The 23,456-nt window shown below is 35.7% G+C and overlaps 1 protein-coding gene across 2 annotated transcripts in view; it reads left to right on the forward strand.

Moving 5' to 3' along the window:
- Window positions 1-23,140, forward strand: part of Zwilch (zwilch kinetochore protein) — a 145,061-nt gene extending 121,921 nt beyond the window's left edge. For both annotated transcript variants that reach the window (XM_081748870.1, XM_081748871.1), the window contains exons 11-14: window positions 5,855-6,011; window positions 13,975-14,275; window positions 19,762-19,877; window positions 22,809-23,140. In XM_081748870.1, the coding sequence (XP_081604996.1) occupies window positions 5,855-6,011; window positions 13,975-14,275; window positions 19,762-19,877; window positions 22,809-22,882 (648 nt within the window). In that variant the 3' untranslated portion in view covers window positions 22,883-23,140. The remainder of the gene's footprint in view (window positions 1-5,854; window positions 6,012-13,974; window positions 14,276-19,761; window positions 19,878-22,808) is intronic.
- The last annotated feature ends 316 nt before the right edge of the window (window positions 23,141-23,456 follow it).

Below are 23,456 nucleotides of genomic sequence, written 5' to 3' on the forward strand. Positions count from 1 at the left end.
CATAGGATTCCCTACATGGTACAAACATGACTTAAATAGAGAAAGCACCGTATGATAAGACTGTTATGAATACAAATATTTGTAAGGAGATAACATTGTCTGATTTCAGATAACAGTCAGTCTTGCCTTCCCCAAAGTAAAGAATTACGTAGTTATTAAAAGACAAAACAGAAAGAAAAAGCTTCAAGGTTCTCCCAATGACCGAGTGCACAGCTGGACGACGATAAAGGGAGAGCCACATGTTTGCCAATTCCTGCATCTGTGTGTGTATGTATGTTGTCTCCAGTGCTGTCGTATTTCTTATTAAAAGTAATAATACTGATCTATGAAAGCTAGTTTAAAAATAAAAATGTAAACATGTAGTATTGAGGTAGGTTAGCATCTGAATAAATTTTTAGTTGCATACGACAAATAGTTTTCGTGGTATTTCGCAGCGAAATTCACCACGTTGTACACGGAAAAATGATTTCAGCTGAAAATGTTAGACACGGTTTTAAGTTCTAGAACTTTATTTTTCATGCCTACCTTGTTAATCTAGTGGCTAGCGCGTGTTCCTTTGGCGCATGGGTTCCGGGCTCGATTCCTATTGGGAGAACCTTGAAGCTTTTTCTTTCTGTTTTGTCTTTTAATAACTACGTAATTCTTTACTTTGACGTAATCTGCAAGTAATGGGACGTCACTACCCTAAGACCTAGTTACACATCACAGAAGAACTAGTTCGAGTAAATTGTAGAAGCAAGAAAAATTTTACGTCTTAAAATTATAATTCATTTGTATACATGAACTATAGAAAATACAGTAGTATCAAACAGTCTTCATTAATAGTGAACACAATCATAGATTATGATTTCTGTTTCTCATTTATAATACAGAAATATTAGTACTTACCATTTTTCAGGTGTCAGTTGTAGTAACTTCATTAAATTATTTGATAAACCACTGGCTAGCGTAATGGCTAGTTATCACACTCACTGTCACGATAAACCTAAATCGTTTTCTTTCATTTTGCACATGATTTGATTAAATTGTAAATTATGTCGCCATAGAAACTATTTGAAATAACGGTAAATGGTGATATAATTGTTTAAATTGTCAGGAAATCTTAAAGAAATTTATATTACAAGAATTGTTTAATGTACTTTGAATGATAATTAAATTTATCTCTTTTATGCCATCAGAGCAAATTACAGTGAACTCGTTCATTGAATAAATGAGAAATATTTTATTTTGATATGATAACTAAAACTTATTAACCGAAATGACATAATTACGCTGCATTCATATAAATTACGATTTAAATATATAATTATAAGGTAAAGAAAAACTATTGTCCAGGGATTAATATATATAAAACAATTCTTCTTAGAGTAAAAACACCTCATCCAGTTCCTTTCCAGGATGTAAAGTACCAAGGACCGACGAGACGTTACCACGTTGGATAGAAACAGATATGCGCTGTATTAAATAAGATGTGGAGCGAACTTCGCCGGAAACACAAGAAATGCGTCTTCCTACCTCCCTAATGAATTCAAGACTTCTTACACCCCAAGCATCACTAGTTTCAATAGCGATTGGAGTGAAAACAAAACTCTCGAGAAGGGGGTTGTATTTTCTTTGCTTTTCAGCTTCTCTGCGATTAGCAACACTCCAGCGTTCATTACTGACAGAGGGAGACTTGAATGAGCGTATGTATCAGCGCATATGAAGTCCCATAATAAACATTTACCTCTCATCCATGGAACCAGTGTTATCCCATCCGGTCGCTTTCCATCGGAACAACAGCAACCAGAAGGTTCCCGTATTGAAGGAATTCCAGCTGTGTTAAGGGCTCGTAGTGTCATTAACGGAGGAGTGTCGGGCGAATCTACCAGCGCTCTTCATACATGAAAGGCCGTGCAGGCCACGTTGGTTAACCTCATCTCCACAAGCTGGACAGCGATGAGGCTCACAAACAGCTAAACCTAAACGTAAGGCAACAGCAATTCGAAAGCTTTCATTTGACAAATGAAGGCCTAAAGGCGGAGAAGGTATCGCCATCAACCATGCACCCGCTTCGGGAGATGAGGCAGCAAGGAGCCTGGCTTTATCTTCCGGAATCACAACAGATTGTAACAGATGATTATGTAATTGAGATACAATTGGTGTATACCAAGATGACTGATAACACTTTTTGCTAATTTCTGGGAGGTTTGTATCTGCTAAGCTTGCCCACTTATTAGAGCCTTCCTGAACTGAACCATCTGGGTCCAAACAATAACCCTGTGGAAGGAGAGCTTCGATTAAACGCAGAGATCCATAGTATGACGCTAAGAATGTAGGAATCGCCATATCCACAACTCGTCGAATATCAAGACCGCCCAAGCCAACAGGTGAACATGCTTGCATCCAAGAGTCGTCATTTAAGGAGCAGTTCAGAATTGATTAGAGGCCAGCTTTCAGGACAGTATCATATTTTTCCAGCAAAGAACTCTCATGCCAAGATGGAAAGCATCCTAAAAAAAATAGGTTAAACGAGGGATTGATAAAGATGCCCGTAAAACAAAAAAGGCTGAATGGGCTGAAATTGAGGAAAGTCGAGACAAGAATAATTCTAAATTAGATATTTTATTCAATAGCACGTTCGTGAGTGCTTCCGACGTGAGAGCAGCGCCTAGAAAACAAGCATTCTGAATTGTTAGAGGACGTATGCCTGGTGCAGCCTCATTAAATCTTCTAAAGATTTCATTGAATGTCGTTTCATCTGTTCCAAGACAACCCACCTCTCATTTAGAAAAGTTAAGATGCAAGCCAAGAAGTGATGCCTTCTTATTTATTTCTATTAAGAATGAAAGAACCACCTCGGGCTCACCACTAATTGTTCCATCGTCTAAGTACCAAATGTTTAATTCGGTATTCGATGATTTAACTAAAGAGTGTATAGTTATAGCGAAAAGTGCTGGGCCCAGAGGATCACCTTGTTGTACACCTCTCTGAGAAGAAATAGTGTTTCCGTTGAAAAACAGGTCACTTGATTGAGCATAACATTGATAAACATACGGATAAATTGAAGGAAAATCATTCATCACTGCGGCAAGCATAGTATCCCGGCGAAGCTCATTAAATGCGTTACGAAAATCCAACTTTACAACCGCCTTCGTAGCACTGTGAGTAGAAGAGAAATAAATTCGGGTTGCGTGAACAGCTGCCTCGGCCCCATTAGGAACATAAACACCAAGCTGATGGGGGGATAAAAAGTTCTTAATTGGCTCACGTATTCTAAAGCAAATTATTTTTGACGATATTCTGCGCCAAACATTCCCAACTGCTATGGGCCGAATACCAGCATCTTTTTCTTCTTCTTCTTCTTTCTTTCTTCCAGAGCTGTAAGTTTGGCACCGAAAAACAGCGAGCGAACTTCCATTGGTACTTTTCCAGAAACGATTAAATTAAGTAGGTCACAAAAGGATTTTAGGAGTTTATTCTTCGATTCCAGTATTTGACAAGAAAGAAGGTCTTTAAGAATTGAAGGACGAAGCCCATCTAGACCTCCCGCGCTGCCTGACAGAAAGGAGTTAATTGCTTTTTGAACCTCCATAGTCGAAACTCTTTGAAAAGTGTGTTGATCATCAGGAAGATCCGGCGCAATGAAATTGTCAGAGTGGGCAGGATGTTTCTCCAACAGGGTCTCCAATACAGAGGTATCCGGAGCCGCAACCATATCATCAGAAATTAAAAGACGTACTGCTCCACGTATGTCCCCATCGGCAAGTTTATTCTCTACAACCTTCATATTAGAAAATTTGGGGTTTAATCGAAATGTGTTTATCTTCGTTGAAGGCCAGGTTAAAACATCATGGCCAATATTGCACCAGAGGCGAACTCGCTGCTTCACCCAAGAAGTCAGATTCTTAACTTTATCTGATTGTTTGGGAGCACTTAAGGCAACAAATGGAAATAGGGGACATAAATTGTATTTCTTAAGATCATTGTAGTTCCTTAAGAATGGCACTAAAGTTTTATAAGGTAGCAATAATATAGAAGTGCCTGTTTACTCTGCATTTCGTGGCCATTTAGTTTAAAAATATTCTTTAACATATACCCAGTGGCGCTGCATGTAAATGATGGAAAACGTTTACAACAAAAACTCTATTGTATAAAATCGAAAAGTACGAAGAGTGCAGCCCATGTCTTTTCCACAGCAATGCCTATGCATGGTACTAGGCTTGTATTTTTCCAGTTTCTTGCCTAAAACAGAGCTGCATTGTATGACATTCTGATTATTTGACGAAATGAGTCCCATGTTGTTATTTTCATTTTCAAACGTGAAAACACCACTTAAAATGTGCTGTTTGGATTAGTTTCTTTCTATCTAGAAAATTATGACGAAGATTTTATCAACCTTATCCACTGATGTATCCATATTTAATATGCATAATCTAATAGCGTACAAGTAGTCAGTTATTCCGGATTTTTTTTTTTTTCAGGGGCAAAATTACACACACATATTGACTTATTTTATAACTAAGTGATTTTTTCCCTTAAAAATGCAGATATACGTATATTAAAAAAATAACTATTATTTGAATCTACTCAGTGGATTGTTTATTAAAATATACCAATGTTTAATAATGTAAATAACGTGAATATATACGTACATATGATACTTCATTTCTTAAATACTTTCAGTTGTGCAAGTTGTGATTGTTTAGCTACACTCAGCTTCTTAATTTCTTAAGTCGGTTTTTATTTGACTTAACTTCAGTCTTAAATCAGGTCCGCGATCATTTTGTCCTCGATACTTCAAAAATGGTTCATCCGATCGTCTTCAAATTTGGTAGCCACAAATTACTCAACACACTTTCGAGCTGATTAGGTTTTGGTAGAAATCGGACAACGAATGTAGAAGAGGATGAGGATTGATTTAAAAAAAAAAAAAAACGCGTTTTCCTTTTACCGGATGAAAGAAAATGTCAGGAAAATTTCTACGCTGAGTAGTATCTAGCAGTGACCGCGTACTTCAAGTTGAGAAACCATGATCTATAGGAAGGATTATATTGGGGAAAGATTGTGTTGTTACATATTTAAGACTTTATGTATTTCTTTATGTTTGATTCTGTGTTAAATCCATTTCCAATGCAAAGGATTACGTGTTTCGCAGAAAACGCAACTACATATTAAGAAAGAAAGAAGAAACAAAAACATTCAGAACACATGTCAAACACACTGTTCTGTTACTTTATTAAATTAAGAAAGCGTTAATCAAAATGACCAGTACATGAGATCAACAGGAACATCCGGAACACACTACGGCCTACACCATACCACTCTATAAGTCCTGTCGTCTTATCTAAGAGATATTTGCATCACATTTTTAAAAGTAAGTAGATAACCATTTGTTCGGGCATTACTCAACAACAGATATTGGTTTTAAAAGATGATTTATTATTATTATTATTATTATTATTATTATTATTATTATCATTATTATTATTATTATTATTATTATTATTATTATTATTATTATTATTATTATTATTATTATTATTATTATTATTATTATTATTATTATTATAGATTCAAATTCAGTAATAATAATAATATTTAATATTGAAAACTCAAAAGGACAGCCAGCTGAAATTAACAAATTGTTAATGTGTATTGTTCAATTTTTGTTGTTCGTATTTGTTAGCCAATTGAATTTCTCTCCACCATGGCTAAGTATGTATATGCTTTGTGTTAAAAACTTTGTACATGCGGTAGTGCAAATAATCAATTAGCTGTAAATATGATGTGAATGAAAGGATGATTCCACTTTAGTTTGGTTAATCTTCGTATTTTTTTTCTTTTTTATTTATTTATTTTTATTTACTTGCAGATTCACCCCAAAAATAATACCCGGCTAGCGGTATTGATTCAAGAGCTAATGAGGCAAACAGTATCAGTCCCAAAGTTCAGCAATAGTGAAGTTCTGTCGCTTGTGATCGAGATTGGCTTGGAAAAAATGAGAAACGACTATCTGCATACATTTCTGGGTATTACGTTGTTTCTATTTGTTTAAAAAGATATTTCCGTTTATTTAACACAAATGACACTATTCTCAAATATTTAACGAAAGGTATATATATATATTTTTTTCCTTTTTTGTGATAATACTAACATGAAATGAAATCTCTAGTTTAACGTCCCGCGATTATGCACTGAGGCTACCTGAGACGGTGATGGTGGTAATGAGTGAAATGGTGGAATGAAGTAAATGATAGAAGTGGGAGAACTTCGAGAAAGCTCCCCTCACACACGGTGTTTATTCACCATGAAGTTCATATGACACGAGCTTAAATTAAACCAGGGACCTCACGCAGCAGAGCTGAGTGCTCTACACTGAGCCACCGCTGCTCCCATGAAATAAAGTACAGAAACTAGAGACGAAAATACAGATCATTAATCATATATGCTAGAAACTAAGGTAATATTCAACATAGATACTTACTGAAGATATGTATAATTTAACACACATACATATTTTGAAATCGGTTCAAATAATTGAATTGGCGCTTTTATAGCGTTATAGTACAAACTACCATAAATAGTCATAAAACAGCATTGTCAGCAAAATTGTGGAGTTCTAGACAAGAAGGACTGATTTATTTATACTCTAAACTCTTTATCCTCTGAACCTTTCAATATATGCGGTATCTTCAATTACATCTACTATCAAGTTTCAGCTCAATAGTGTATGACATTCTGTTACAGAAACAGTACCTAGAATAATTTCGTTGTCGAGTAACAAAAAAAAAAGTTATACATGTGGCGCCCATCTGGACGGCTCGCAACTGCTTTTCTGTTCTTTAGTCATTTCTTCCTACTTCTTCCCGTATTATCATGAAGGAGACAAATAACCTTATTGCTAACGTCCCCATTAAATTATAATTATTCATTCATTCTTCTCTCTTATCTGATAATCACTAGCGAAAGTACTTATAATGTAATTTCTTTAGTGTGTGTAATTATGTAGTCACTATTTTCTCATATATAGGAAATCAATCGGAAGTGAGGGTTCGGGTATGATGAGTAAACATCAAGATGTATTAATGTTTGAAGAAAATCAGATTCTAGGATCCCAAAGGGCTTGTGCTTCGATAGCGCAAGCAGATGCACTAGTGAAGAAATAGAGGACAGCCACAATGTCAAGATGGGTGTCAACAGTAGCAAATGACGAACCATCGGCAAAACTTCACAGGATAACGCAAATTTGATTTTCGTGTTTAGCGTTGCATTCAGTGATTGATACGGACTCAGGCGCAGCTCAGTGGAGCAGCTAAGTAACCAGTGCAATCGTAACCAACTCGGAATATATTCCTTATGATAGTATTCCGTACACTCGCACGTATCAGTAATTCCAGCAGACCCTGGCGTCATCCACTCCTTATCCGAGTTTAGCAATGCTAACGATTAGTCTGGTACAATGAACATGCGAATTGCACGATATAAGACTACGAGGCGCTAAATCCCTCGTGCATAGTGCCAAGAGTGCAGGCCAATGACGATGGGTATGCTTTGGAAATGTTTACATTGGCAAGCATTTATCCTCTAGTGACTGTATATGAACGCGTGATTGATCTATATATCTCGATCTCGTGACACACTGGATACATTTCACTATATTGCCTTCATCCATGATGATGGTATCATCTAAGACGATAACAAACCTGGGCATGGCACATGTTCCGTATATGAGTGTTCAAGAAACACGGTGCGGATTTCCAGCATCTTCCGTGGACTCCAAACTCTCCCGATTTCAATTCCATTGAACCTAGTCTCTCGAAACACTCTCATTTCCATCCTGGCATTTAAATCACATTACAATGAGTTTGTTTGGTCATACGAGAAAACGACTACTGATATCTCAATACAGTCTTTCCACGTCTGATTAAAACGCTCTGAACAACCATACGGTCCCCGTGGTGGAGTGCAGGATCACGTAGTTATATAATAGTGGTAAGCAGGATTTTTCTTTCAACACTTCGTATATCCATTCGAGCACAGTGAAATCATAACAGCAGAAATCAATACACTCTCAATTACATACTCAAGTAAACCACAAGAAATGTATACTCATGTCCAAAATGATTGTCGCATATCTATAGCTGTCTTCTTGTAAGAATATAATTTGATAATGATTTTGCAGGGTACTTTTAATACTGATACTATGTGTATAATCGGGAAATGTATAGTTGTGGTAAATTTCATAGGAAAAGAAGTATAAATACGAAAATTAGAATGAGTAAAACAAAATGTTGCTAAATGGACAAGAAAGTTTTATTTTCGTTTTATTGTTTTTATTTACTGCTCTTTTGACATGAAATTTGCCATATACATGTCTTTGCCGATTATACACATACTAACATTATAAGAAATACCGGGCGAATTCGTTATCAAATTATATTCCTACAACAACATATTTATAGACATGCGACAATAATTTTGGACATGAGTGTACATCTGATATCAACAAGATAACATGATGTAGTAAAAGTCATGATTGTCAGTCGGAAACGTAAGACAATGCAGTAAGAAATTGAAAGAATAAGAAATGTACGTGTTATTTTCAGGAAAACCTACAATAAAACACGATGTAATGTAATAAAAAGCAAAACAGAACAATCTGTAGAAGAAAGGAATCAGTGGTATTTGGGGTCTTATAGCAAAGACCAACAAGTTGTATTTCGACTTAGACAACATTTACGATTTTCAGAGTTTCTTGTGGAGATGATATATCTGGCATTGTGGTTTTACTATCATACCCTGATTCTTTCTGGAAAACAATAAACTCATAGAAAAAACTAATTCAAACAACATATTCTACTACATAGTCTGATAGAAGGGACTCAATAAAGAAAAGGAAAAAAAAAAAGCTGGAGAAACAAGAAGTTGCAAAACATTAGGTCGAGATGACAAGAGGAAATGGACATAGAGAGAGGGAGGGGATATATCCGAATCATTTCTTTCTACAATCACTCCTTGGCATTCTAACCTAAGTACCAGTATAGGTGGGGCAAATATAATTTTCGGGTATCAAATTTCCTTCGAACCACAATTGTACTGATGCCTGAGTAATACGAAAAACCATGATGGTCGTCTCGGAACGATAGTTTTTCAAGATGGCGTCCTAGTCTATTCATAAAACAGGCAATAAGTGAACTCTTAATTATCCAAGTTTAGCGCCTTGAAAAAAAAAAATGAAAGCTTGCTATAGTTGTAACAAATGTTATCTTTATTGTTTTTGCCGTAACTAAAGTCTATGAAGAAAATAACAAAAAATGAATTTCTTGTTTTTTAAGTTTCATTAAATGTGTTAAACTAAAGAAAATTAAGTTACTTATATATCTATCTTAACATGACTTAAAACTGTCTCATTAAACATCTTTCTGATTGTGACATAGCCGAAAATATCTGAATTTGAACATTCACAGACACGCGGCGAAATCCACAAAACTCAATCAAAATCGAATGTTTACTAACATTTCTCTATTCTACATAAAGCACATAACATGACATTAAGTTATTTTTCATATTATTTTACTCTCTTAAAATGTAAAGTTAACTTGAAGCACTGATTTTCAAGTTTTAGTTCTCTTCACTGTCTGGAAATCCAATCCCTTCGTTAACCATATGCTCCTCAGGATTCATTAGAGGTAGATTGTGACAGCCGAGCTTCAGCTAACAAGCAAGTGTACATTCCAAATTATTAGGAAAGCAACAATAACTAGGCAACTTACAGGAACTAGAACAAGAGCAACTTGAAAAGTACAAGACAGATTCTGGAGTTGGCAATCCGCTCATCTATGGAACAGATAAATGTCCTCTCTCGCCAATTCTCCAACCATGAGTTTCAGGTTCAGGAATTTCAGGAAAGTTCTGAGGTATCCTTTACAAATTGCAGATTGTAATTTGCTCTAACAGCATGTAGATAGAGGCAACTTTCCTAGGAAGGAAGTTGAACAGAGTCAACTATATCTTGTTTGCTTCGAAATAATTGAAGCGTGCTTCACTTGATTAATGCGCGTATTTCTAAAATATAAAAAGCAAACAAATGTCTGCAGTGGACTGAAAAATTCACGGTTTATATTACAGTCTCTTCCAAAGGGGGGAAAATGTAGACTTTTTGAATGATCTCGTTGGGTGGGCTGACGTAAGAGGCACAGGATACAGCAGAACAGCTCGCCAGACGGTGACAGGGATCCCACTCGATCAATGAGTGTGAAGTTTGTGCGTAGAATGGGAAAAACCGGCGATATATCAGTTTGATAAGGACCAGGTTGTGATGGCCAGATGGCTGGGAACGAGCATCTCGTAGACAGCGCAATTTGTTGGCGTTTACGAGCTGCCATAGCTAGTATCTTCCAAAAGTAGAAAAAGAGCGGTTGAATCCAGCGCCAAACTACAAGACATGGGGGCGGCCACACCTCATGAAAGGTGTCGGATGTTGTTGACTATATTATTGGGTAAAACGGTATAGAAGGCAAAATGTGGCATAATTAACGACAGATTTTTAACGGTGGACAAAGTATGAATATGTCTAAGCACACAGTTCTTCACCGTATACTGTTAGATTTGAGCCTCCGTTCCACACGTGTATCAGTGTTAACCGTATGGCATCATCGATAACTATGGAATGAGCACATGCCCATCGTCATTGGACCGCAAAGCAATGGTACAACATTGCATAGTCCGATGAATCAAAATACTGCCTTCATCACATGAATGGCTGGGTCAGAATCCGTCTTCTTCCAGGATAACAGCCGCTAGAGACGTGTGCAGTAGGATAACGACAAGCCGGTAATAGCTGCATTATGATTTGAGGTACATTTATATGGTTATCCGTGGGCCTAGCAATGCGTGTGGAGGGCGCCATGACGTTCATAGCAATCAGTAGGTCGTTCTTGATCACGTATGCCCAGTCATGTCTGCCATATTTCCAACTGGAAATGGCATCTTTCAGCAGGACTACGCTTCTTGTCACAAGAACAGCGTAATCCTGCAGTGGTTCGTGGAGCACAACGTTAAATTCCAATTGCCGCAATGGTTCCCAAACTCATCCAATCTCAATCTCTTTAAAACATAAAATTATATCCCTTCATCAGTACTTCTCAGAGTTCTTTCAGTAGACTTCATTGATTTCTTTTTATAACTGTCAAAAACTACAACTATTCGGTCACTGAAGTGATTTACTTTTAGAACTTCTAGTAGGTTAAATGAGATATTTCATCCAAAGTATAGATTTCCCCATGTAATTTATGAATGAGCTCCATTACATCAATAACTGTTGTAGATTTACCTTACGGATAATCTGTAGGTGAAACTAAATATCACAAAAGTTTGTTGTTAGTGTGGCTTTATTAATCGTCTTTAAAGTTCCGTCAGGATTCGCTAGACTTTGTGGCAGGGGACTCAAAGAAGGACCGAAAATTCCTCCATGTTTAGGTTACTGTTTTCAGCTATCAAAATCATATTCCAAACATATTTATATCCGCTTTTAAAATTATGTCTTTGTTGGTTGTTCTATGCTTAATTTCTTTATTATTTTTTAAAGTTTTCACCTGAATTTTAAAGTAGAACCAAAGAAACCTTCGTTCTTTTTTAAACGATAATGTTTGAAGTCCTCGTAAGCTTTTCCCGTTTTCTGTCTTGTCAATTTTGAACCTCCGTCGGCGCTTCTAAGCCTACCGAAATGTGCACAATATTCAAGGAATTTTTGTCGAAAGGATTGGTCCACTCTTCTGCAAAAGCTCAACTAAAGTCGAGATTTGTTCTAAATAGTACTGATTGTCCCGAGATTTAAACTGAATCCTTTTGTTCAGCTTACTATCTGCGTGTCATTATTTACTGCTTCCTCTAAAGCCTGTACCAAAATTCTCGTAAATTGATTCTTTGACTTAAACTGAATAGAAAATTCACCAGACATGAAAAAACTGAAAAGGGAAGGATTTGTATTTTCCAATTAAGAATGTTCAGCAAAATGAACTGACAAGTATCGAGCATAGTTTATTTTATGTAAAGCAAAACACTATGGGATCATTTGTTGTAAACAAGAAAGGTAAATTAACCAATTACCTCCCTATGAATTCTAAGCAAGCCCGATAGTAACTCCGAATCTACGTAAAACATTCAGAAAGACGGAAGTACCCCATTCTCATGCCTTAAATGATTTACATAGCATTTGAAAAAAAAAAATAGTTTATGAACTTTTGTTTTTATATAACGTTTAGGATTAGGATTTAGATTTCTGGGCTTTTGGTATCTGTGACCATGTTAGCCCATCACGTATGAGGGATGATGCCCCTTGGCGATCATACTTGCCGGTGAATTATGAAGGAAGAAAAGAATGGGGAAGGGAGGGACCATTATGTAAGGTATTATCCCCGCGTTTGACTGGTGTGAATGAAAAAAAATTCACTTAGAATGACTGGCCTGAAAAAAACTTTTATACTTTTTGACCGAGTGTTTCCATTGACCGAGTGTTTGACCGAACCCGTTATATAATGTTTCAAAACTGTTTTGAGACACATATCAGTTATAGGTTGTTATCGTTATCTGACAGTTACTATGCAAGTTTTGTTAATATATTATGCCTTAGTATGAATTGTTTACAGTGAATAGCTTGTGCTTGTGTGCGCACCTTTGAATGTTCAAATCTAGGTATTTCCGGCTGTGTTACAGTTAGAATATTCACAAATGCATTAAACGAAAGCAAAGTAATTTATCTTTCTTTCTTAATTGAAGTATTTTTTTCCCCACAGAATTTGTACTTGTTACGGATATTATAGATTAAATGATTATAGATTATATTCATTTATATTCATTTATAGATTATATATAATATATATTATATATAATCTATAATAGATTATATCTATAATCTATTATAGATTATAGATTAAATGAAACTATGAATTTTTTTTCAATAAAGTTTGTTGTAAATATAACAAGCTTTCGTTTCTTTTAAAAAAGAGCTCTAAAATTGGATAATTAAGAGCTGACATATTGCCAGTTTTATGAATAGACTAGACTGCCATCTTTGATTCGACGCCATCTTAAAAAGCTGCCGCTCCGAGAGGGCCATTATGCTTTTTCGTATTACTCAGGCATCCATACATTTGTGATTCGAAGGAAATCTGGTACCCCAAATTATACTTAAATCTTGTCTGGACCATAGACTAATACTCACAGAGAGCTTCTTTCATTGCCATTGAAAACTTGACCGCGTGGCTATTGTGGGTTATCACTACACGCCAAATCTTTCTCCAAAGTGAGAGAGGAAAAGGGTACAAAAAAGGCCCTGTTCGAAAGCTCTTCTTGAATTGTTAGCAAAACTGGCTGTGCATGAAGTTAGCCTTCCTCCATATTAATTACTATGTGAAAATTCAATCTTGTTGTAGAGTCACTTATGTAAAGTGAGAAACATTGATTTACGTATAACGAAATAAAAATTGAATTGATCACTGCATTTTATATATTGGGGACCAAAACTTGCAGAACGTACTCTTAAGCAACAAAGTATTCGCTAACCTTTAAAATATGTTTTCATGTGTAGTATAAAACTTCAAATTTTACCCTATTCGTATTTGCAGCTATCCCAACAAGATTAACGGAGGTACAGTCTTGTTAAAAAGAACTCGGCCACCCACCTCTCTCTTGTAAAGCTCTACACTCTTCCCTACAGTTCTAGTTAAATAAAACAATTGTTGATTTTCTTTGGTCGATTGAGATCTTCATTTTGAGTCAATGTATTAGAATTTTCTACCTATCAGAATTTTCTAGATTACCATAATTTCGCCTTCTAAAGTAAGGTATGCAAATAAAATATGCATTTGTATAAACTCCGATTATAATTACAAGTTAATCAACTTCCCTTTCTCGTAAAGCACTATATTCACTTTTATTATTATTATTATTATTATTATTATTAATTGTTTAATTCTTATTTTATATTTGTAGCAGGAGCTAATCTACTGAGTAGGGATATGCTAGGAACAAAGGCTGTTGGTTCAGTTCCTGAAGCTGAGTGGTCCATACAACTGGCATGGCTTGGTCGACTCCATATCACCCTGGATGTTTTGCTTCTCGTGAAGGAGCAGCTATCATTGTCGGTTTCGGATTTACGGCCAATAACAAAGAGTGCAATTCAATATTTCCTCAGAGAATATGAAACAGAAACGTTTGAGTGTTTGGCACAAAAAGAGATGTTCACGTTTAGGACAAAAGTAGATTCAAAAGCTATTGGAGATATGTTTCACAGGTATGTAAATGCAGATTTTTTTTTTTTTTTTTTTTGTAACATATGAATCATAGAATAGAATAGAATAGAATATTTTATTGTCATTGAGCTTTACAAGCAATAGACAACGTCCGAATGAAATATACATAGCTATAGATACAGATATATATAAAATAATCATTACATACAGACAATCAGTTATTGGTTAATATTATTATGAACAACCTAATAATCTTTGAAATAAAGTGACAATGCAAACTAGGACACAATGTCTTGACATTCACTAAACTCTTGAATCGAGTAAAATGGATTCGTTATTAACCAGTCATATAACTTTTTCTTAAAAACCTTAAATGGCAGCTGTTGTATGGAGGATGTTAGTTTATTAAATAGCTTTGGTCCTATAACTAAATAACTATTTTTGATCTTCGATAATCTAGTGAAGGGTATATCAATTTTCTTACACAATCTAGTATTATATGTATGTACTTCATCTCTGAGTGTCATATTTGCCAGGTTTTGCTTAGTGTAAAGTAGCACTTGATAAATATATACATTAACTACTGTCATTATCTTTAGCCTGATAAATAGTGGTTTGCAGTGTTCTTTATCATGTGTTCCAACAATAATCCTGATGGCTTTCTTTTGCAAAACTAGAACATCATGTGCTTGGCTACTGTTACCCCAAAGCAAAATCCCATATCCAATTATGCTGTGAAAAAATGCAAAATATGAATTCCTCAGATACTCATAAGGAACTGTATCTTTCAATTTTCTTAACAGAAAGAGCACTCGGGAGAGCTTTGTACATACATATTTGACATGTTGTTCCCAGGTTAGTTGGCTGTCTATACGTATACCAAGAAATTTAACCTCAGATACATCATAGTTTCCTCTGGGTTACTTTTTTTGTTTTATCTTGATTTAGCACAAAACCATTTCTTTTAAACCAGGCCGCTGCCTCTCTTAATGCAGCTTGAGCTTCTATATACACTTCTTCAAAGCTTGTATTTATGTTAAGTAGCGTAGTGTCATCCGCGTATAGAATTGATGTGGTATTAGTATTTAGAGGCAAATCATTTATCATTATTAAAAATAGTACCGGACCCAGAACAGAACCCTGCGGTACCCCATATTTCACTTCTAAGATGTTTGAATGCATGTTGTTAACACTGACTATCTGTTTACGTTCCTTTAAATAGGATTTTACAAAGTTTAAACTACTACTGTGGAATCCGTAATACGCTAACTTATCACAACTTTTATGATCTACACAATCAAATGCTTTACTTAAATCGCAGAATGTAGCTAGAGCAAAACCCTTATTTTCAAAAACGTCATATATTTTTTTCGTTAGTGATTCTACTGCATCAATTGTCGATTTCCCAGATCTGAATCCAAATTGAGCTTCTAATCAGTCATTGTTAATAGGGATATGTGCTATTTAAATATAACGAAGCATGCCCCTTTTTAATAATGACTGACTCATATCATTTGTAGGTAATTTCAGTCATTCCTTCATCCAGAATAGTGAGACTTAACATTGATTTAAACTTGTGTCCTGCGTTGTACTTAACAAACCCGGAACTTTTATTCTTCAAATCATAACAAGACAAATTATTTTATTTGTTATTTCGACAAGAAATACTTAAAGAAAGATTCAGTGTTAAAAATTGTTTTTTGGGGGGTTTAATATCTTTTACTAGCACTGAGAGCATATGAGACAATAGACTTATACGAATAAATTAAAAAAAAAAAATCAGTAATTCGACCTACGTAATACAAACGTTTGAAACTTTGTATTCAATTTACATGAAGTAAGTACCCTGATACAAATCGGTATTATAGTGCAATGAAGAAAGTGCTGGACTATTGATTATAAGGTTGTGGTACGAGTCTAGCGTCTTCTTTCGTGGTGTATGTGTGTGTCTTTGTTTCTGTTGCTTGTAGTTGTGTGTGTATGTGGTAGATTTTTCAGTGCGTATTACTTTCTTATTTTTTACCATTCACAATATAAAGGAGGTAATTGTGTGCCAAAGATTGCTATTTGCCAATGGACGCTATAGGATACATATTATAAATTGAAATTAAGTACTAACCATGTATCCCAATATAATATTGTATTTATTAAATGATTTCAACCCGGTCTGGAATCATAATCATTAACTCTTCTTCCGTTGTAATATTTATTCTTGATAATTTTCTTCAGCGTCTTAATTTTGGTAGTTCAAAAATCCCCCCCCCCCCGACCCCCAAATGGATTAATTATCCAGAATAAATATTGCAACGGGAGAAGAGTTACTGATGAATACCCCAGAGAGGGTTAAAATCATTTAATAAATACATTATTTTGAGATCAAGGTTACTTGATTTTAATTTAACGATTTACCATGATAAAACCGAAAAAAGAAAAACTATCGGTCTAATACTTGAGTGTGTAAGGCTCGCCAATACTTTGTCTTGATTTATGGGGGGGGGGGGAGAATGAAATGATTTTTTTTAGTTTAACGCCCCACGACTACGCTCTTTACTCTAACGGAAACAGATGATTAATGAAAGTGAGAGATTATGAGATTAATTTCTTTTGTGCTCTTCCACCTGGAATGGAACCCGGGACAACATGCACCAAAGGTACACACGCTAGCCACTAGATCAGCGAGGAAGACGATTTATGGGAGGATGTAAGGTAGGTGTAATTTCGTATTGTGTGAACAGTCTTTTTGAACTTGTTAGTGACGATTGGAACAATTTGAATATACGTTTTGTTTTCTTCTTTCTCTACTGATATCTGCTACTTGCTTTGGTAAATTTTGAGAGCAGCAGCAGTAGTTGTTAATATTATCCGAAATGTACACTGATGTCCAAAATTATTGTCGCACGGCTATAAATATGTTGTAGGAATATAATTTGATAACGAATTCGCCCGGTATTTCTTATAATGTTAGTATGTGTATAATTGGCAAAGACATGTCTGTGGAAAATTTCATGTCAAAAGAGCAGTAAATAAGAAAAATAAAACGAAAATAAAATTTTCTTCTCCATTTAGCAACATTTTATTTTACTCAATATAATTTTCTTATTTATAATTCTTTCCCTATGAAATTTACCACAAATATGCATTTCCCGATTATACATATAATATCAGTATTAAAAATACCCTGCAAAATCATTATCAAATTATATTCTTACAAGAAGACAGTTATAGATATGCGACAATAATTTTGGACATGAGTGTACAATGCGACTTCTTCTTCTAAATGTATAATGCTTTCAGTTTTCACTTTTCTCTCTGTCTCTCTCTAGTTTGGACGTTAATTATTGCTCTTTTGAAAAACTGTTTTATGTATGTAGATTTCAGTTGCCGACAGTGTGCAACTGACATATACCGAGTGCCTGAGCGTAGGTTTTGTATGTATTTGGGTAACGAACTCACGGTCAGTCTTTGTTATATACTGTAAATCACAATATACTCTATTCAAATAGGTATTTTATTGAAAATTAACACAGGAATACGTGACATAACCCTGTTTTTAACAACGTGGGTTTTGTTTTAACACAGTTTCTGTTATTACATATATTTACAAATTGTAGATAGAAATATTGTAATTATATTATTTGCTTGTGATAGGACGAAAAGCAAGTTTATGCAGTAGATATTCGATAGGTTTTCATGACACATTCTTCCCGTGTGGCAAGTTATGTATGTCGGCCATAATTTAGAAAGAAGCATCATAGTGGGTCAAAGTCTCAATATTGCTGTCAGGTGCTAGAGAGACTTGTTGAAAAAAAAAAAAAAAAACAGAAGAATGGTTCAAGCAAATTTATAAGACTATAAAGAAGTTTATATATATAAACTTTAAGTTTAGAAGGATTTTCTGTTTTACTTAGTTTATAAAGTATATTTGAGGTAATTTAAAAAGTAGTGAGGCTTTTGCGCACGAGATTGTGTTAGCGTGTCAAATCATAGGGTATATGAATCGTGGTGGGTGTGATGTGACGTTGACAGCTGACAGTTGAAACTAGTAGACGTGCAAAAAGGGTTGGAATTCTTATAATTATACACTCTTGCCGTTCGTAATCGTCAAATACAGCGCACAGTACTCAAGCGTTAGGTCTCGAAGTAATTTCCATCAGCATCCAGCACGCTTTGACAACGTTTTTGCAGATGCGCAATGCTCTGGCGATAAAACGTGAGAGCCTTGGATGCAAAGAAGTCAGTGAGCGTGCCACATGTATACTTCATTGTCGAAAGATTTCCCACAGAAGAGATTGTCCCGGGAATGAAATAGATAGTAATCTGATGGTGCTAGATCCGGTGGGTATGGTGGATGGCATTGTGTCTCCCAACCACATCGCCGAGTGGTATTCATGGTGATTTCGCATTGTATTTACCCTTCATATTAACCAACGCTGGCTTCTGCTGTAATCAATGTTGAACTGCTGCGATTACAGGTCAGCAGTGACGATGTGGCTTGGTGGTAGGAGGTCGTAATGCACCACTTGGCAACTACTCTACGAGATACGGATAATAATTTTGCGTGTTTGGAAAGATGGTCTTGAGATGTGATACAGGGTCACGTGGTGACAACCAATGTTTGTTATGATTGGAAGTGTCATATTGGACTCACTTTTATCACTTGTGAGCACTCGACCAAATATGGGTGTGTTGTGGTGTCGAGACAGCAACGACAAGCAGGCTGTCACTCGCTGTTCATTGTTGGCTGCCGACAAAATGTAGAGTATCCACTTGCTCAACTTGTACACCTTTCATATGCGGTGCAAAAAGGTTGGAGTGATTTCTTGAAAGCCTGGAAGCATTTGGCAAGTTCACCACACGTTCGACTGCTGTCCTGTATGGTCCAACAGCTGTGGACGCCCACTGGATTCATCACAAAGTCTCAGATCTCCGGACCTGAACCTCTGGAAACAATGCGGCGGTGCGTTCATTCGCAGCATCCTCCGCAAATACTTGACATATTCGGTGACTTTATACGACTACTGATAGGCCTATTGTAAAGTAATACAGCAAACAACTGCGAACGAGCTGCTTCGAATACCTTCATTTCTCTTCCACTCTCGACATTAAATACTATTTTAAATTTTAATTGTTTTTGCAATCCATGGCCCCGCGTGGCATGGTCGCTAATGCTCCCGGCTTTTGTGCGAGCGGTCTCAGTGGGAACACTTGGTCGAAAAAGTGTAAAAGCTTTTTCAGGCAAGCCATCCTGAGTAAGATTTTCCTGATTCACACCATGCGAATGACTAGATGGTACCTCACATAATGATCCTAGGCCTCTTCCTTCCTTCCCAGTTCCCCGGGCAGTGTGATCGCCGAAGGATGTCATCCCTAATACGTGACGGGCTAACATGGCCATAGACGCCGAAATCTAATTCTGAATCCTGTCTTTGCAATCCAGGATATAAACACATAAACTATATTTATAATTCTAAAAGAATCAATATTTTTATTGCGAACAACGTATAGTAATATCTTTATTTTGTTTCAGTCCCTATCCTCAGGCATGGAGAACCAATATGACGTCGAAAAACGATAGTAGGCTCTTAACTACAGTTTGTCACTTCAGTTATCACTCTCTTTTCCCTACAAATGGCACTTCAGATGGTAAGTCATTGTTTCTTGCTTCATCCTAGCCATGCGGCAATGAAGATCTACTTTGTTTTCGTTTTTGGTGTCTTTACGATTTCAAAAATGTACTTTATTGGTAAAGTGTTACTTCTTTCTACGGTTATACTGTATTGATTGAGAAAATAATTATGATCATAGAATGATAAAACATAATTCGAACTCACGACTGACACATTTCCTACTCGTTCGTTTATTGATTCAAACTGCTTGACTAAACAAGCGGCTAACCTTTTCCTAAGGGCGCTTATTTTTCAAAATCGAAGGGAGAGACCAAGATTTAATTCACAATTAGCATTGGAAAGGCTTAGCACACATCAGTGAACAATAGATCACCAGATTAAGTTGGTGTGAATGAAATGTACTCCCCGGATGCGCCGTCTCGGCGGAGAAAGGCATGATGTATCAACCCCACCATAGATCATCATGCCAGCAATATCTAGGGATTTTGGAAACCTTTCTGGACTTTGACTAAAATCCAATCACTGTCCTGATTGTTTACGATTGTACTAGATTCATTTTTCATCAAAAGTGACAATTCGATGCAGGAAACTGTCCCGGTTACTCCTTACACTCAGAGAACTGCACACTTTCTTGTTAGCCAGTTTCAATTTATGTGGCACACATAAGGTGTTTTATTTATTTATTTATTTTTTAACCTTATTGATTGCACAGAACCACTGAACGACAGTGGTGTATGCACGCCTAACTCGTCTGCAATGGCGCAAATATTTTCCCGAGGGTCCGCTTCCACAGTGTTCAGTGTTCATGAGAAGCTTATCCGAACATGATGTTGGTCAGGCCCACGGGGCAGATTTTGGAATGCTGTGTCACTGGAACGAAATTGGGCAAACCAACGCCAATGGTGTATTCATTGCTTGCGTGCATTATTTTCTCTTGTTTTCTTGCTGTGCAGAATGTTCCACTTTGAATTAAAAAAAAAAAAAAAAAAACGCAATTACGTGTTCTCCATTGGTGACTTTCATACCACCCATATTCAACAACGCACTGCCTCTTGACTGTCCGGCAGTCAACTCCAACCTGTTTATTGGACGTTTACAGAGTTCGTGACGTTAGACGCGTAACCGTAGTCCATTCCTGTGTTATGTTATTGTGATGAGTTTCACACCAGGCGTCAAAGCAAACATTTTATTCGCACCAACCTAATACTTAATTGATAAGAGATGGAGTTGGGAACCTCGGAAAATCAACATCCGCTACATTACCAGTGGCGAAGTTAGTTTCTAGGCATTTATCTAATCCTGAGATTCAAACTGACCAGACTATTTGTCTTCTATGCATGTGAAATTTATGTTCCAGAGCCAAGCCTTATAGATACAATTAAACATACGATCCTGTAATATGTTTGCATTTGGCGGATTTTCAAGAGCAAATATAAGGTGTACTTACCTAATATTGCACATTATCCCTTACCGAACGATTATATTTCACTGTCTAATCTGCCATCCTTGTAATCGGCATGGAAATAAGTTCAAGTATCTGAATAATTTATACACATTTTAATTAGCTACGAATTATACCACTAAATTTCTTGATCTCTCAAGTATTAAACTGTAAACCAGTTATAAAATGCCCAGTTGCCTAGTTTCTTAAGATACAGTTCATTGTTGAAACTAAGTGAAATAAAATACTTTTAAAATAAATTACAATTGGGAATAGTGTATAATAACGAGAACTTCTCCAAATCACACATGAAATTCATAATACATTACAGCTATGTATATTCATTTTTAAAATTGTATCATAGTAAACGTTGTGTTATAATAATAGTTGCCGGATACTAACTATACCTTTTAATTTCGTTATTCTTTTGTAGAATTAGAATGGATTGTATGTTTAATTCTTAAGTTAGTGTCGTTTTTCAGATCACTGTAGATTCCTATTGTACTTCCGTAACAATTTTTATAGAGGCAGTTGGAGAGTACTTGAAATTATATGACCTAGCCAAACTCTCTCTATAAAAATTGCTTCGTGAGTGCCTTAGGATTCTGAAAGATGTATTTTTGGATAGCGCATATATTAGTTCTTAAGTGAAGTCTTGACCCGACTACGGTAGGTCCCATAGTGTTGGAGCTATGGACTTTTAAAGTTCATATTTTCGGTAGCTTATAACTCCAAAAGGAAGCATTTGTACACCCAGAATAGTCTATACTTTTTGTCTTATCTTGGTGTCAGGAATCACCTCCCAAACGTTGTCGTTGTTGTTTTGAAACACCCTGTATATTATTCCGGGTATACTAAGTGTGCCAGAGGAACTGACTGTGATTACCTTTCTCGTGATTTTTTCCACTGCGTTCTACACATAAACTATTTCACACGGATTTGATAACCGAACGTCATACTAATGCTTTATTTTCTTTTCTTTTCAAAAGAATTTAAGTAGACTATAATTGCACAGACATTGGAAGGGTTGACTTTAGCGATGACGTAAGGCATTAAACAGTTTCTACTGCGTAATTTAAGGAGACTCCAAATAATAATAATAATTAAAAAAATGTGTATTTTAGTATTGCTACTTAAAGTACGTTCTTTATGATAATGGTGCAATTTTTATTCAAGATTAATTTGTTTTCAGCTAAGAACACTGTGTGGTTTATACTTAATGTATAATACCTTGTGAAAGGTTATAAAATTATGTTCGCAAAAAATTAATGTAAGTTAATAATTAGCAGCATTCAGTCTTGTCAGTATTTGAATGAGTAACTGTCAGGCAAAGCAACGATGCAGTTCCTCTGGCATTGTGGCAATCAATTTGCAACAACAAGGATGGAAAAATATCAGGTAGTTTAATAGTGTAAATATTATAAAGCTGGTCAAATTTCAAAAATAAACGTCCTAAAATTATTTTGATACAAGCCATGATTGTTAATAAAATAAATTCTGTTTCAGGTGACTTTAATGCCAGTTTCTCGTCACCGAAATACTACTGTTTCCAGCTAACTGCAATTGGTGATAGAGTGTAGAGAATCTTATATTTTGGTGGAATAATGTCGGAAAAAACAATAGTTCGACGATTATTACTGTACTGAAAGTGACAAATATCAAGAAAGGTGCTATACATATGTATATGATGGACTTACATAAATATAGACTTTTTAAAAAAATACTGAATTACATGATTTTTCTTTCATGATTTTCGTTTAGTTCAAGTCAACAATAAAATCTTCACAAACTCACGATGTTCATATTGTGTAGGCGTAAATAAAATAGGTGTTAAATGATGTACGTACTTCTCTGTGATCGTGAGTGGATATACATACATCAAAAGGTGTTCAGCTTGACAACTCCGTAACATAGCCAAATTGGGCAAAGTGACATGAAAAACTTCACAATCTTTAATTCCATAAATTCAGTAGATGAAGGATAGTATTTCTCTATAAAAGAGACTTTTTAATGAAGGGTGAAATCAGTGAGGCGTTTACCTTCCATTGGTCCGGGCACGATTTCTGTTGGAGTGATCTTTATTTTCAGTTTACTCTCATTCCAAAGTGGCTCAAGGTTCACCCAGCCTCTATAAAATAGATACTTTGTGAAATA

Source organism: Thermobia domestica, chromosome 2 (genome assembly GCF_964235325.1).
Source record: "Thermobia domestica chromosome 2, izTheDome1.hap1.1, whole genome shotgun sequence".
Classification (NCBI taxonomy): domain Eukaryota; kingdom Metazoa; phylum Arthropoda; class Insecta; order Zygentoma; family Lepismatidae; genus Thermobia; species Thermobia domestica.